We start from the raw sequence: 16854 nt of genomic DNA on the forward strand, positions 1-16854 counted from the left end.
TAATGCTGTAACTAAAATTTGATATAACTTCTTTGGGAGATGAAGGAATGGGAAGGGTGGAGGAGGGAGGAGGAAGAGAGGAATTTTCATATAATGCCTAAAATGAAAAGTTTATATATGGTGATAGTAGCATATTATTTAGAGACCTGGAAGAAAATGCTAATATAATCCCTGTGATACTGGTGGTCCTGGGAGGGGAAATGGTAGGGTAGAGGATTTCTCAACAAGCTTAATAAGAACTATGTGACTTTTTAAACTATGTGCACAAATGCTTAGATAAGGGGAACCTGGGTGGCTCATGGTTGACCATCTGCCTTTGGCTCAGGTAGTGATCCCGGGGTCCCAGGATCGAGTCCCACATCGGGCTCCCTGCAGGAGCCCTCTGCCCGTGTCTCTGCCTCTCTCTCTGTGTCTCTCATGAATAGATACATAAAATCTTTAAAAAAAAAAAAAAAGATGCTTAGATAAAACTTCAAGAAAAATGTTATATACAGATATAAGGATAGAAAAAAGACACATTCTCTGGCATGTAAGGATAACAACTAATTTTTCTTTATAGTTTTATGTATAAAATAAATGCTTTACCTTTTTAATCACATAATTATTACTTCGGGAAACAAAAGAATATGAAGGCAAGAATCCGAAAGAGTGTCAAGCATGTTCTCAGTGATGAATCAGCATGACACATAGGTTCCAGACTGTTGGCAGATCTTGTGAATGGAGTCCCACTTCACCCTGGCCTGGCCTGGCCTCCCCACACAGAACGGACACTCCTTTGGTCCCCCGGGGCCGAACTATTTAATTCCATGGACTTCAGTGTCCACTCCCCAGCTGCTTCATAAATTTTTTGAAAGTCATCAGACATAGTGGGTCTTCAATGATTTCTTGCTGAATATCATGCCTTCTTTCATCTGTGCAGAAATACAGTAAAGAAAGAATTATAACAAGATGAAACTAATATGACCCTGTATACTAACTAACCGGAATTAAAAATTTTAAATAAAAATAAAATAGTTATACTAGGAAAATTTGGAATTATAACAAGAGAATTGGGGCCTCAGCTTAGCTGACCAGCCCTAGGCAGCCCTGGTGGTGCTGAACTACGTCCTTAGACTGGAGCTGGACTGGCCACCAGGAGCAGACAGGCTGCTGGGGAGGAGGCAGCAAATCAAAGCTGCTGCCTCTTTGTCGCCACCTCCTTCTGTGTCCCATGCACAAACCCCTGGGCACCAGGCATGGAGCCTGTGGATCTCCCACTTTCGCTCAGCCTCTTCTTCCTACCAACCTACTATATACACCCATACAGGTTGCAGTCATCCGACCCACTTCCTCTCTCATTTATTCACAGGACTTGATGTCCATCCAAGCTTTGAGGGAGGGGTAGCAGTGCCCAAATAGAACCACATTTAACTGTTGGTTTTTGTGTGATGTAAAATCCTTCCGCAAGGGCAAACTGAGAAGAGGCTCCCGGCAGGGCGGTGCAGCCCTGCCCCCTGCTGCTGCCACAGGGAAGCTACAGGACAGGTGACCAGGCCAGGCCGGGAAGCTTTTCTGGACTCAACCAGGGCCATTTTTTTTGACAAGTCATCCTCAAACGGAGTTCTCTGTGATTTCCCCCTGTTATAGATTAAATTGTGTCCCATCAGAATTCATATGTTTAAGTCCTAGCCCCCAGACCACAGAATGTGACCTTATATTTCAAAACAGTGTCCTTGCAGATGTGATTAATTAGGTTAAGATGAGGTTAATAATAGGGGCGCCTGGTTGGCTCAGTCCGTAGAGCATGACTCTTGATCTTGGGGTTGAGTTTGAGCCCCTTGTTGGGTATATTGATTACTTAAAAAGAAAATCTTTTTTTTTTTTTTAAAGATGAGGTTAGAGGGATCCCTGGGTGGCGCAGTGGTTTGGCGCCTGCCTTTGGCCTGGGGCGCGATCCTGGAGACCTGGGATCGAATCCCACATCAGGCTCCCGGTGCATGGAGCCTGCTTCTCCCTCTGCCTGTGTCTCTGCCTCTCTCTCTCTCTCTCTCTCTCTCTCTGTGACTATCATAAATAAATAAAATTAAAAAAAAAAAAAGATGAGGTTAGACTGAACCTAGTGGGCCTCTAATCCAGTATGACTGGTACCCTTACAAAAAGGGAAAATTTGGATGTAGACATGCACACACAGGGAGAACACCACGTGAATGTGAAGGCAGAGATTGGGGTGTACCCAAAGCCACAGAATGCCACAGACTGCCACCAAGCACCAGAAGCTGGGAGAGAGGCCTGGAACAGATTTTCCCTTACAGCCCTCAGAAAAGACACTTGGATCCCGGACTTCCAGCCTTCAAAACCATAAGATAATACATTTCTGTTATTCACACCACTCACTTTGTGGTTGGTATGACAGCCCTAGCAAATCAGAATATCCACTGGCACTTTTTGCCTTAACTGAATCCAGTCTTTGAAGTGAGTATGTTTTAGCTATAATTTGGCAAAGCCTGCCAGTTGTCCCTTATTTCCATCCTCTCCTTCCTCAGCAAAATTACCTCTGAATTTTAACTAGGTACATGCTTGCTCCAAGTATAGATTATTTCTCAATAGCTGGGTATGGTCTTTTGATGAAGTTTTGGCCATTCATCTGTAAGCAGAAACAGTGTGGCATTCTGGCAAGTGTCCTCAAGGGAAGGGACATTCTCTTTTCCCCTACCCTCTTTCCCACTAGCAAAACACAGACAAGATGGCAGAGGCACTGGGGACTCAGCAGGCAATGAGCACAGTCCCTGCCCTCATGGTGCTCATCTGCCAACAAACGGAATCAGGTCTAGTGCTGGGCTCATTTAAGGAAAAACAATGACAGAAATAATAACACAATGCTTAGGTCTCACCCTCAGAGATTCAGATGCAACAGATGTTGAAGGTGGAACAAGATAGCAGGAGCCTGGGTCTGGAAAGACTGCAAAGTTACCAGCCCTCGACTGGCAATGTTCACAAGAAAACATTACTTTTGTTTCATATTGTGGGTTTCTGTTCCTCGAGGTTGAAGATAATCCTAACTCTCACACAGCAGTCGTAGGATATGATAAAATGCATAAACTTCAAAAACATCAATATTACTACTTTTAATCACCCACCCTACCTTTTTAGGTATGCTTAGGCTTTTATTTATTTATTTTTTTATTTTTTATTTTTTTTTAATTTTTATGATAGTCACAGAGAGAGAGAGAGAGAGGCAGAGACACAGGCAGAGGGAGAAGCAGGCTCCATGCACCGGGAGCCCGACGTGGGATTCGATCCCGGGTCTCCAGGATCGTGTCCCGGGCCAAAGGCAGGCGCCAAACCGCTGCGCCACCCAGGGATCCCCTGATTAGGCTTTTAAAAGGAGATACTAACATTAGGTCATTTCTGTTATCCGAAAAAATTTTTAAGTACATTTGTGGACCAGAATCAACCATGAGGTTATTAAAAGCAACTGTGACAGGGATGCCTGGGTGGCTCAGAGGTTGAGCGTCTGCCTTTGGCTCTGGTTGTCATTCTGGGGTCCAGGATTGAGTACCACATTGGGCTTCTTGCAAGGAGCCTGCTTCTCCCTCTGCCCATGTCTCTGCCTCTCTCTGGGTCTCTCATGAATAAAATCTCAAAAAAAAAAAAAACAAAAACAAAAAACCAGCAACTGTGACAGTGTGTGGCCTAGCAGTTCTTTTGGAATAATGCTCTATCAAGTAGCCAGAGGTTTGTAGGAACAAATATATTTTACATTAAGATCACATCCAGGGGCGCCTGAGTGGCTCTATTGGTTAAGCAGCTGACTCTTGATTTTGGCTCAGGTTAATGATCTGGGGTCCTGGGATCAAGCCCTGAGTTGAGATTACTTAAAATCTTAAGAAAAAAAAATTTTTTTAAAGATCACTTCCATCCATATGCTGTAATTTCTTACTCTTTCAAGTTTATTAGAAATCAGAGTTCTCAGATTTTCATTCTGAAAGCAATTCCCAGATTCCTGTTCTACCATGCTGAGACTGGTTGCTACCTCAAGATGTCCCCAAGCATACCACCCTATCCCTTTATATCAACCCATGTGTCATGGCAGTGGTATATATCCCGAAGTTTCTAGGGAAAAAACACTTATGTTTCTGATACTCATAGAAAAAGCACCACTAATTAGCAATTGGATGTGGAGCTAGCACGTTAAGAAGGAGGCTTAAACCATATAAAATTTAACAAGAATGGATAAAAAGAAAACCTATGTTCCGGGTTCCAAGTCAATCACCCTGGGAAGGAATCTAGCATGACAGTACTTATGAGAAACCTAAGTGTGAAGACATGCTGCTAGGAGTCTTTGGAGAGGTCAAAGCTAGATCTGCATCCTGGCTGTTACTTCCTGTATGGCCCTGAGCAAGAGAATTCCTTAATATCTGATACCATTTCCTTGCTTATAAAACAAGGATAGCTACACTCACAGTGCTGTGATAGGATGAAATGAGGTCCTGCATGAAAGCATGAAGCATGGTGTCCAGCACAAGTGCTCAGTAATGGTGGCTATTATTAGCTGATCCCAAGCCCAACGTAAGCCAGCAGAGTGACAAGACTGGTGACAAATTATTAACACCTCAGTTTGTTTTCAAAGTGTACAGATTGAGATTGTAGCCTGTTTTAAAAATCTGATTGCATTAACATTCAATACTTACACCCTCACCAATTCTGATATAATCATTCTGGGGTGAGACCATGGCATGGGAGTTTTCAAAGCTCCCAGGTAGTCAAGTTTAAGAACCACTGCACTGCACCATACTACCAGAAGCACCCAAGAAGCTACAAACAGGCAGGCTACTGTTGACTTAGCTACTTAGCTACCAACACAATACAGGATACTGAATTGGATCCTGGATTGGGGGGGTGGGGGAGGGCAGTGTGCTGTTAAGTCATTTGGGGGACACCTGGGGAAATTTTAATATGGACTGAATTACTAAATATTAAAGGATGCCTGGGTGGTGTAGTCCATTAAGCATCTGACTCTTGGTATCAGCTCAGGTAGTGATCTCAGGGTTGTGAGATCGAGCCCTACATTGGGCTCCATACTCAGTGTGATCTGCTTAAAACGCTCTCCCTCTGCCCCTCCTGCTTGTACTCTCAAATAAATATAAATCATTTTTAAAAATTAGATATGCTATTTATGTGCTACTTAGTATGGTTACAAAGAAATCTTTATTATATCATAAAAAAGCATTAACATACACCTGTTCAGAGGGGAAATATCCTGATGTTTGCAACTTATTTTCAAAAGGTCATGAAAAGTACTCAGGCTACCATAACAAAATACCACAGACTGGATCACTTAAACATAACTTTATTTTTTACAGTTTTGGAGGCTGAAAGTCCAAGATCAAGATGCTGCCCAATTCTGTTCCTGGTGAAACACTGTCCCTGGCTTGCAATAGCTACCTGTTTCCTCACAATAGTAGAGGGAGAACAAGCAAACTTCTGGCATTTCTTCTAAGGGGACTAATCCCATCAGTGAGGGCTTCACTCTCACACCCTCATCTAAATCTAATCCCCTCCCAGAGGCCCCATCTCTAAAACTCACATTGGGCTTTAGGACTTCAGCATATGAATTTTAAGGAGACACAGTTCAGTCCACAGCAAAGTCTATTTATAAAGACAAAGCATACACTATAGCAAGTTTAACAACCAGCAAAGGTAGGGAAAGGGTATACAAGGTTTTATTATTACTTTCAATTTTTCGATATATATGAAATTTTTCAAAATAAAGAGTTGGAAGGACTTTTGAAGCTGCTGGTGACATGAAGCCTGGGAAAAGGTTAGGGTCACACGAGCACGGTCTTCAAAAATGTGAAGTATTATCCCATGAAAACATTTTCCTCGTGTCGCTCCAAAGACAGGGCTTGACCCACTTGACTCATGGGTAGATGCTGAGGTGACACATTTGGTTTCAATGTACAAAACTTCCTGAAAGAACTGTCCAACAATGGAAATGTTGCTCAGTAAGAACAGGTGCTTCTCAGTGGAAGTGTTAATACAGCGCCTAGAGAACCACACCAGGGATGTCACATGTAGGGGGCCTCTGCAACAGAGCAGAGGCCAGAACCACCAAGTTCCCAAATTTAAGATTATACAGATGCATGGGCACCCATAAACACACATCTAACAAGTAGTCTACAAGTAGAGATGGCTTTCCAGTGATCATCTTATAGAACAATCTAGAGAAAAGTGTTTTAACAGTTCAGGTGTACATTTGTATTCACCTACTGTTTCCCACAGGCAGAATCACACATAAACTCAAAACTTAGGTGATGCTCTAAAGTGTCTCTAACATATCAATTGCCTTGCAACAAACTGACACTCTAGCAAAACTGCCTTACCACCAAGCTAAGTGGGGTTTTAGCTCACCACCCTCCCTCTCCAGCCAGGGCCCTGGTCTGCCTCCTACACTAGACCTGGCATGCTCAAATCTTCTCCTTCTTTCCTTGCTCCAAGTTTCAGTGTCAGCAAAGCTCAAACACGGTTTCCTCAAGTTGATCCTTCTTTAAAAGCAAAGGATATGGGTTAGTAGATCAAGACAAGGAAGTAGAAATAGATGGTTTGCTTTCAGTTGCCAAACTGGTCACCTAGAAAGGGTTCATGGTCAAGGCAAGGTGGTTAGTTGTGTGTCAGCCCCTACCAAGGAAGACCACACCCTGCTACTTTCATGTGCCAGCCCTATGTAGAAATACTCTTCAACTTTCCGATCAGGAAGAAACAAGCAGCTCAATATACAAGATTTCCCACCATATGTCCAAAGACAAACACTCTTTTGTACCAATCTTTATATATTTATTCACACATTTGATAAAAATGTCACAGTTAGAAGTGAAATCATTACAATGACATAATAATTGTACAGACCGACTCCAAGTACAGAGTCGAGTTGCAAAAATCAGAACATGAGCAATACACAGCTCCTTAACGCCTGTGCATTCATACACTCTTGCCCACACCCATCCATACCCCAACAATCACAGGTATGTTCAGACATAACCCAGGAACTTTTCCCTGGCTTCTGTCAAGTCCTGGGGATGAGAAGAGAGAAATGATCAATGAAAAGCTGGGACTACTCAGCATATGTCTCTGTTCTGCCAATCACTGAGAGAAGGCAAGACACGAAACATGGGGGCAGTTATATCCTTGGCACAAAACTTAACAGGCAACAAAAATGTTGAGGGGTTTGAGTTAGTCTGAAGTTTAGATCCCCCTTTCAACACAAAAGGGTAGCAAGTGGGGAAAAAAGGGAAGAATCCATCCATTTACATTCTAGGGAAAAAAAGAGGTGGGAGTTATTTAAAACTTGATCCCTATTCTCCTGTCAGATTGCAGCAAAACCAAAGCAAAATCAGCCAGGCCAAACTGATACCATCTGATTGTGACTTTATCCCAACAGCATAGTTTGCTTTCATTTTAACTCTGAAAAGAGGAAGAAAAACTTTGCAGAGGAACAAGAGGTCACATAAACCACATCCCCATTATATTAGTATTTAGGGCAAGATTACATCTATCTGTTCACACGACTTGTCTACTGCTCTGAGAGCTCCAAGGGAGTGGCCCAACCCCCATTCCTCTGCCTTTAGCCTTCCAAGATGGACAAGTCTTCAGCATCCAGTCAAATCTGAAGTGTGAAAAATAATGCCTGAATCAAAACTGTGTTTTCTATACAGTGGGACTATGGAGAAATCCTATTCCACTTCCAATTCCTACTTTTTGACACAAAGGTTAAAAAAAAAAACCCTAAAGTGTGATGTTTTAAGTATCGCCACTAACTCTATCAAAACATTGATGACACCGAAAGCTACCACCTAAAAGGACTCATTTCCCAGTGTTCTTGGTGGATAAGCTAAGGAAGGAGGCGAGGCGATGATCCAAATATAGTGCATGAATACAGAACTGGCCAATGCAAAGGAAACTGCTTTGGGTAGGACGAGTCAATGGGGTGGTATTTGGGAGACACAGAGAAATTTCTTGGTACAAACTTGATGTCCCTAAAGACAGAAGCAGGGTGAGGACAAGGCACTTACACTGCCAAGCAACAGTTCACATCCATTCAACACTAGGACAGTTACCAAGAGCATTCCCAATGACCCCTCACTGGAGACTCAACCGGCCAACTGCACTTTCCAGTTGGACCTTCAGAACTGAAGGAAATCCCAAGTGCTGCAGAACCAATGGTGGGAACTGGAATGTTGGCAGAGGAAACTACTCAGAGGAAGCAAAAAGAAGTTGTCTTCTTCTGGCCTGAGGTGAGAGGCTTGTTCCAGATTAGCTCAGTGAAATACTGAATCGCAAAATGCTTGGCCTGAGAATATGACAACGCCCCCATGGATGCCTCCTTCTTCTGTTTTGATAAAGAGCAACAAGGGCTCTGAATGAAATTGGACACCAGTTACTGAGTTATCTTGCACTGGTGGTTACAGCAGACACCTTCTAATATGTGTTCCCATTCTGTAGCAGAAAAGGGACCAAGACAGGGCTAGAAGTAGCCTGTCCCTTCTTATCCCAAAGCCCTTCAAGCATACTCGATCCGGGCAGGGCCACAACTACCCTCATTTTTCCGCTCAGAAGACGGGGTGGTAGCCTTGGCTTCACTACTCGTTTCCAGAGGCTTGGACGAGATGTAGTCCTTTACTTTGATCTCCATGTTCTTGGCTTTCAAAGTGGCCATGTGCAGTTTCTCCAGGAAATCTGGCATGCCTGGTTGGAGAGAGGGAAATCTGGGTAGGCTAAAATATAAACCAAAAGTAGGCTCAAAATTAGAAGGCCCTATTTCTTTCATGGCAGGGAACCAATTCCTTCTTATAAAGATTACAACCTGATTGTCAACCTGTTGAGTGATAGTTGCCTCCCAAAATGTTTGGGGAGTGAAAAGAAGCCATGACCTCTGAGATCCTTTGTAAAGGGGTCCCAATCAAGCCACATAAATCCCAAAAGGCTTTTAGGTGATTAAAATCAGTTATCAGTAGCATAGCCTATTATTTGCCAATTTTACTTAAGTAAGTACCAAAGAGAAACACTTAATCTTCTCTCCATTCTCCTGAGGAATCAGAAGCTGTCTATAGAAAAGCAGAAGAAAATCATGTCAGGATGCTTTTTAAAGAAAGGAATTGGAAAGAAAAGATGGCAGTTATAGCTGTGATGTGTAGCCTTTCTCAAGACACGTGGTGGCCCCTTCTTCCCAATTACTGTCCTATAACGACCACATTTTCTACCCTAGATTTTATGGCCTCCAACACTATCTAAAAAAAGAAAAAATGTTAAATGCATTAATGTACACAGTCTGTGTTTGAGGAATTTAGCAAATGTTCTTCTTAAAACTCCCTTCTAGACACATGTTTTCTGGGACTCCCCAATTTTCATCCCTCCAAACCCCAGTTGGAGGCTTCACTATCTTCATAATATTCAAGAGACTTTGAAGGATGTTTAATTTCTCCAATAGTGTTCCCATGAGACAAGCACTAATCCTCTTGCTTGCCATTAAGAGCTAGAGAGAAACAAAGTGATCAACCCAGGTTCCAGGCCCTGTATACAAGTACCCACTCACCACTGGAAACCATCCAACTAACACAGTAGCGAGGAAACACAGTCTGGGGATTGTCACTGTATGTCAACAAGTAGTCAAAGCCATTCTGGAAAAGAAAAACAGCAAAAACAGTGATACTTGAATTACTCACCAGAGCTTCCACATCCAGTACCACAGAATAATCATGATCTCATTCTGGTGCCATTTTTTTACCCTGTGCAAGAGTTAATACTGAAAACTGCATAGGTCGCTATCTGTAGAAAGGCCAGCTTGCAAGGCTGACCCTCAGGTGGTGTTTGGGAATTTGGCTCCCAGAGTATTCCCAGTCGACAGTTAACTGGTAGAGAGGCTCCCTGTGTCGTCTGTTTGTACAAACACTACATCCACTTTATGCTAAATACTTGCTTTCTTTCTGGCGCATCTAGAATTTTGGTATGTGCTATGGAGAGGATCCCTATGTGACCAAACCCCAATAAAAAATCTTGGGTACAGAGCCTCCAATGAGCTTCTCTGGGCAGAAACATCATATACATGTTGCTGTATTTTTGCTGCTGGAAGGAGAATGTGCTCTGTGTGACCTCTTACAGGAGAGTGAGTAAGCAAGAGGAAGCCTACACATGGATTCCTACAGACTCTGTCTCTTCCCTCATGATGCTGCTGTGTACCCTTACTACATGACTATGATACATCTTAGTAATGAGTATAACTATATGCTGAGACCGGAGTCCTTCTAGTGAATTTTCAAATGTGGGGTGGTCTTGAAATTCCCAACACATACTCCCAAATGTTTACAGGTCTTAATCTTTATCAAAATGGTATAACTCTACTACTACTATGACTAGTAACTGCAAACATTTATAGAGCACTTAACAGTGTGCCAGGAACTGCTTCTAACTTGCAACAATCCTTTAATGTAGGTATTACCACTCCATTTTACAGAGGAGGAAACTGAGCACAAAGTTAAGTAACTTTGCCCAAGGTCACCTACATACTCAATGACAGCCAAGATGAACCCAGGATTCTGACTGCAGGGCCTATGCACTCATTCTTTGGCTCAGCCCTCTCATTGCCTATTACGGTGAAGGACAGGGGATTCAAGAGATTTCCAGGTGCCCCTGATCCTTACAGAGATCTTAACCAATTATGCTCCTCCCAACGGGGTAAGAGGTAACCACTTTTATGTCTGCCCTTTTTAAAGCAGACAGGTCACAACTCCAGATGGTTGAACTACAACTTTAAGTTCCCATGCTTTTACTCCAAAGTCCATCTTTTTTTTCCCCCGAATGGTTTTTTTTCCCCCCTGAATGGTTTAATCTTTTATTCATTTATTCAATATATGTCTAAATGTCTTCATGTCTGGCACTGTGCTAGGTGCTGTAGAGCACACAAAAATGTGCTAGTCCCTGCCCTCAGAGCTTTCAATTAATAGACTGGATGCCACAACAGAGACAGACTGAATACTATGGAAGTAAAGAGAGGAGAGAGGTAAAATCTGTACAGTGGAAATGGAACAGTATCTACCCGAAGGTTGGCTGTAAGACTAAACGAGTTAATACACATAAAAGGCTTCACTCTTCCCATAAAACACTTGGATTGGGGAGTCAGGTTCTCACTCACCCACCACTGCTTATATTTTAAAAAAGGAAACCCAAAACAATGATTATCCATTGGAAAAAGGAAGGAACTGAATGGAAGGAACAGGAATATAATAAACAAAATGACTCTGAATAGTTCTTATAAATTTGATTTTGGAAGCACAATTTTTTTCATAATCTAATAAAACAAAATTAAATTTTAAAAAGTGGTATCTAGGGATCCCTGGGTGGCGCAGTGGTTTGGCGCCTGCCTTTGGCCCAGGGCACGATCCTGGAGACCCGGGATCGAATCCCATGTCAGGCTCCGGGTGCATGGAGCCTTTCAACCCTCCCTCTGCCTGTGTCTCTGCCTCTCTCTCTCTCTCTCTCTGTGTGACTATCATAAATAAATAAATAATTTTTTTAAAAAAAGTGGTATCTAGGGATGCCTGGGTGGCTCAGTGGTTGAGCATCTGCCTTTGGCTCAGGGCGTGATCCTGGGGTCCTGGGATCAAGTCCCACATCAGATTCCCCACAGGGAGCCTGCTTCTCCTTCTGCCCCTCTCTCTGTATCTCTCATGAATAAATAAGTAAAATCTTAAAAAAAAAAAAAAAAAAAAGCAGGATCTAAAAATCAAAAGTACAGTAGAAAACAAGGAATATAACTATGAGCTGAGTCAGTAGGAAAAACAAAAAGAGCACCTATTTCAAGTAACTTTATTATTTTTTTAAACAGATTCCATGTTTGTTTGTTTTTTTAAAGACTTTATTTACTTATTCATGAGAAACACAGAGAGGAGAGAGAGAGATAGAGACACAGGCAGAGGGAGAAGCAGGCTCCACGCAGGGAGCCCGACACGGGACTCGATCCTGGGTCTCCAGGATCACGCCCTGTGCTGAAGGTGGCGCTAAACTGCTGAGCCACCCAGGCTGCCCTTCAAGTAACTTTAAAACTCAATATTTTGTTTTTTTGTTTTTTAAAACTCAATATTTTGTACACTGTGGACACAACCTAAGGATACAAAAAAATACAAACTTTAAGTCACCACATCACTGGTGATCTTGGTGGCATTATTCTGAGGTTGGTGTACGTGTATTTCAGGTTAAAGCAAATGAGTAGTTATGTTCAGGGTGATAAAGTGAGAGCTGAATTTTCCAGCACAGGAAAAGATGATAAATATAAAAATTCTCCACTCTGAAATAGGAATTTAAAGTATTCAAGTGCACTTAGGATTTATCTTTGAAACAAATAAGTAACATTTATTACTTAGTTCTAGCTTCTATAAAGGCCTAAAAACAATGAGCAAGCCAATAGCTATGAGTACTCCTAGAAGCCAAATTCTGGTATTTACTTTTAAAGATTTATTTTATTTCATTTTATTTTTTAAGATGTATTTATTTGAGAGAGAGGGAGAGAGATAATCTCAAGTAGACTCTTTGCTGAGCACAGAGTCCGACACAGGGCTAAATCTCATGACTCTGAGATCATATCAACAGTCGGACACTTAATCAACTAAGCCACCTAGGCGCCCCTAAAGATTTGATTTTTAGCAATCTCTACTCCCAACATGGTGCTTGAATTTACAATCCTGAGATCAAGAGTTGGTATGTTCCACCAAAGCCTGGTATTTACAAGACATTTTCTTAAAAGGAACTAGGGCTCCCAAAAGAAATGCTAATTTCCAGGCTTATAGCTAAAACTACGTAAGATGAACCTGGAACATCTTATGAAGTCAGAAAACAAAAGAACCCCTGAGGTCAAATCAAAGGGACTCAAGACAACTAAGAGGACTCCTAATGGCCAAAACTGGGACAATTTAAGTATCCCTAAGAATAATTATAATGGATTAAAACTAACCAAACTTGTTAAAAACAGAAATATCTATATAAGTCTTCTATCAGTTCTTCTATAGCAAAGACTAAGGGTATGTGTTTAAAAACAAAAACAAAAACTTAATCTTTGTTTTAAACCAGAGGATCCATAGTTGAAAGAACCAATTCATTATTTTGAAACTCATAAGTAAAAGAAACAAATCAACCATTTCTCTTACTTAGTTCCCTTTCCTATGTAAACTATAGGAAAACAAACGGTGAGAAAATTTTTCCATAATGTATTTTAACTAGTAAGTGGAAATAAATGAAGAAACAATGAAGGAATTACAAAATCGGCATTTTGTTATACCCCTAAAGAAAGAATGAATCTAAAAAAAAATCTAAAAAAAAAAAAGGAAAGAATGAATCTGAGTAATAACCAATCATTTCTAAATTCAACAGACACCACTTGCCTTCTAATAAAGTGGTCTTGCCCAAAACTACCAACCAACCCGAATCTGTTTAAGCCTCAGGTTTGAATAGTAACTACCAATACCCAGGAAATACAGGATGGGGAGACAAAAGAACATGCTGAATGACACTATGGATACTATGGAGATGCAATCACCAAAATCCACAACTAAGAACCCTGCTTTTTCAACAAATACAATGGCAAAAAAAAAAAAAGGAGAGGAAACTTACTGACTTCAAAAGACTCAAGAGAGAGTATGAACAAATTTCATGTCTGGATTATATTTGGGTCCTGGCTCAAACCCAACTACAAAAAAAATCCATAGACTATCAGGAAAATTCAAACTCTTAACTAGATTTTTTGTTACTAGAGATTATTAGGACACTAAGTTATGTTTTCAAAAATCTCTATTCTTTTTGAGATAAACACTGAAGTATCTAAAGAAGAAGAATTCTATGGGTTCTTTCATAGCAAAGCTAGAAACTGCTTCAAAATAATCAGGAGAGTAGGAAAAGTGACAAGAAAGGATATAGATAAAACAAGTTTGGCCATGAGTTGATCACTGCTGGACCTGGGGATGGATACAGGAGGTTCATGATACCATTCTTTCTACTTCTCTCTCTTTTACACACATTTCAAATTTTCCATAATAAAAAGTAAAACCACATAAAATACTATACCTTGGCTCAAGGCTCTACTTTTCATCTAGCAGTACAAATGCAGCTGCCTGGTTTTCAAGTACTCTGTACACAGTCAATGTAATTTATGACTCCTCCCTAATCTCAATCTTCCTTTCTAAATGGGGAGTCTCTGAACACATTCATGGCTCATTCCTGTCTTCCTCTTTGATAAATCATGTCCTCTGCCTCCAGGACACTTCCTATTTTCTCCTCTATCCAGTCTGCCTTTTCTCAAGACCCAACTCAAATCTTACCTTTTTCATAAGACCTCGCCACAAATATACTGAGAAAATATACATAATTGTTCCCCCATCTCAGCTGGAAGAAATTATTTTTTTTTGTTTTTTGTTTTTTGTTGGAAGAAATTATTTTTTAAAAAAAGAAACCCATTAATGGAAAAAAGAAATACCCATTAGTGGAAAACAAAATTAATTTAGTCCATTGTGTGTGATCAATTAAAAAAAAAAAAGAATACATAGATAGAAATCATCTGAGTGTAAGCATATTTTATGAGACTTTAGTTACAGAAGTATATATGAATGTGTGTGTAGGAGGCTGAGAAAGAAAATAAATAAATTTTATTTATTATTCATGAGATACACATACACACAAAGGGACAGAGAGAGAGAGGGAGGGAGGCAGGCAGGCAGGCAGGCAGAGACACAGGCAGAGGGAGAAGCAGGCTCCATGCAGGGAACCTGACATGGGATTCGATCCCAGGTCTTCAGGATCACGCTCTGGGCTGAAGGCAGCACTAAACCGCTGAGCCACCCAGGCTGCCCTGAAAGAAATTATTTATTGAGTCCCTACTAGAGGCAACACACTTTGGTGCTAAACAATGCCTCAGCTGCTTCATGGTCAGTTTCTAAAGGCAGCAATGCTGGAACTCAAGTAAGTTTTTTTCAAATAAGAAACATACGGACAACGTTCAAATTTCAAAAGCATAAAGGAAAAAAGTGAGGCCTAAGTCTGCCTCCCATACTGTCTTCAGCCTGACCCAGGCTCCCCTTCCTAAAGGGGATTAGCCATGGACAGTAGAGCCTTGCTTCTTCCTATCTTCTAAAACAGGACTTTCAAACATCTTTAATATACTGTAAATAATCCTTTTTACATTGCAACCAGTTCTCTCTCAGCCTCCTACACACACATTCATATATACTTATGTAACGAAAGTCTCATAAAATATGCTTACACTCAGATGATTTCTATCTATGTATTCTTTTTCTTTTTTTAAACTGATCACACACAACGGACTAAATTAATTTTGTTTTCCACTAATGGGTAGCAATCCAAGGTTTGAAAAATGCTGCTCTAAAAATAGTACGCAAGTAAATACACAGATCTCCCAATTAAAAAAAGGGGCAAACACCACATTGACTGAAAGAAGCCACTATTTCTGTCATATTTAAAGTCCCATTTCAGGCAGTATAAATAGAACTTGTTGAAAACAAAACCACACTAAAGCACACAGCTCACACAGCTCAAAAACAAAAATAATAGGGAGAAACAAAGCCTTTAATTATAAAGTGAAATACAACTAAAAACAGCAACCACTGGAATCAATATGAAAACTCAATAGAGATTTGGCTAAAACAACAACAAAAAACACTTCCTAAGTTGAAAAATATATTCTTCTCAAAGAAAGGTCACAGAATTTTAAAGAAGGCTGAGAGCATTAGTCTCAGCCATCTTACAGATAAGGAAACAATTCCAGAAAGATTTTAAGTGTTCTGCCCAGTGGTGAAATTTTGATGGAAAAGGTGCTCCCTTCAGTTCCTAAAGAATGCTAAGGGGGCACCTGGGTGGCTCAGTGGTTGAGCATCTGCCTTTGGCTCAGGTCATGATCCTAGAGTCCTGGGATGGAGTCCTGCACTGAGCTCCCTGCAGGGGGCCTGCTTCTCCCTCTGCCTATGTCTCTGTCTCTGCCTCTCTCTGTATGTGTCTCTCATGAATAAACATACATAAAATCTAAAAAAAAAAAAAAAAAAAAAAAAAGAATGCTAAGGACAGACCATTGTCTTCTGTCTCTCACACAAACAGGAGCCAGTGGGTCATCAGTACTTTGTCCTGGGAGATCTAGGCATATCACCCTAAAGCAGTGGTTCCCAAACCAGGAGCATCAGCTTCACCTGGGAACTTCTCACAAATGAGAATTCTTGGGCCATACCCCAGCAATGTTATCAAGCTCCAGTGGACTCTAATGCATGCTGAGTTTGAGAACCACTGCCCTTCCCAGTTCAGACAAAAGGCATTCCTTGAGAAAATTCCAAAGCCACTACACATCATCTCTTCAATGACTTAAAACTCACCTCATCAAATGACTTGTGGGGACGGATAACCATCTGGGATTCATATGATCTGACCCTTACAAATTCTGGAGACTCTGGAACACTAGGGTGCTCCACAGCACTGGTAAGGAGAAAAATTAAGGAAACTCTTAGTAATGTCTACATGTTAAAAACAAAAAACAAAAAACAAAAAACAGCATGAGAGCTAAAAAGGAAAATCTAAAAAGCTGGCTCTAATTTTTAAAACAGGAGTCACTAAAATGAATGAATAAAACTAAGTTCTAAAAACAAAGTGAGTTTCTTTGGTGATTCCTGGCTTTCTAGGCTTCACGTTGAAGAAGAGAGCATTTCTTTCTTTTTTTTTTTTAATTATCAACTTAAGGAACTAAACAAAAAGCTTAATGAAAAGCTTATATCCCCCCCCCCCCCAAAGAAAAGCTTATATCCCTTCAATCTCCCTAGACTATGGTCACCAGTCATA

General features: G+C 40.9%; 1 protein-coding gene across 2 annotated transcripts in view; it reads right to left on the reverse strand.

Moving 5' to 3' along the window:
- Nucleotides 1-700: 700 nt before the first annotated feature.
- The window catches only part of STARD7 (StAR related lipid transfer domain containing 7), a 28764-nt gene continuing 12610 nt past the window's right edge, over nt 701-16854 (reverse strand). Inside the window, exons 6-9 of one of the 2 annotated variants that reach the window (XM_072770356.1) lie at nt 16395-16494; nt 9569-9653; nt 8572-8721; nt 701-911 (exon numbers count right to left, since the gene is read on the reverse strand). In XM_072770356.1, coding sequence (XP_072626457.1) covers nt 814-911; nt 8572-8721; nt 9569-9653; nt 16395-16494 — 433 coding nt within the window. In that variant the 3' untranslated portion in view covers nt 701-813. Of the gene's footprint in view, nt 912-6791; nt 8722-9568; nt 9654-16394; nt 16495-16854 lie in introns of those variants that run through there. The other variant, XM_072770357.1, reaches the window with a different exon arrangement.

Source organism: Canis lupus, chromosome 12 (genome assembly GCF_048164855.1).
Source record: "Canis lupus baileyi chromosome 12, mCanLup2.hap1, whole genome shotgun sequence".
Taxonomy (NCBI): domain Eukaryota; kingdom Metazoa; phylum Chordata; class Mammalia; order Carnivora; family Canidae; genus Canis; species Canis lupus.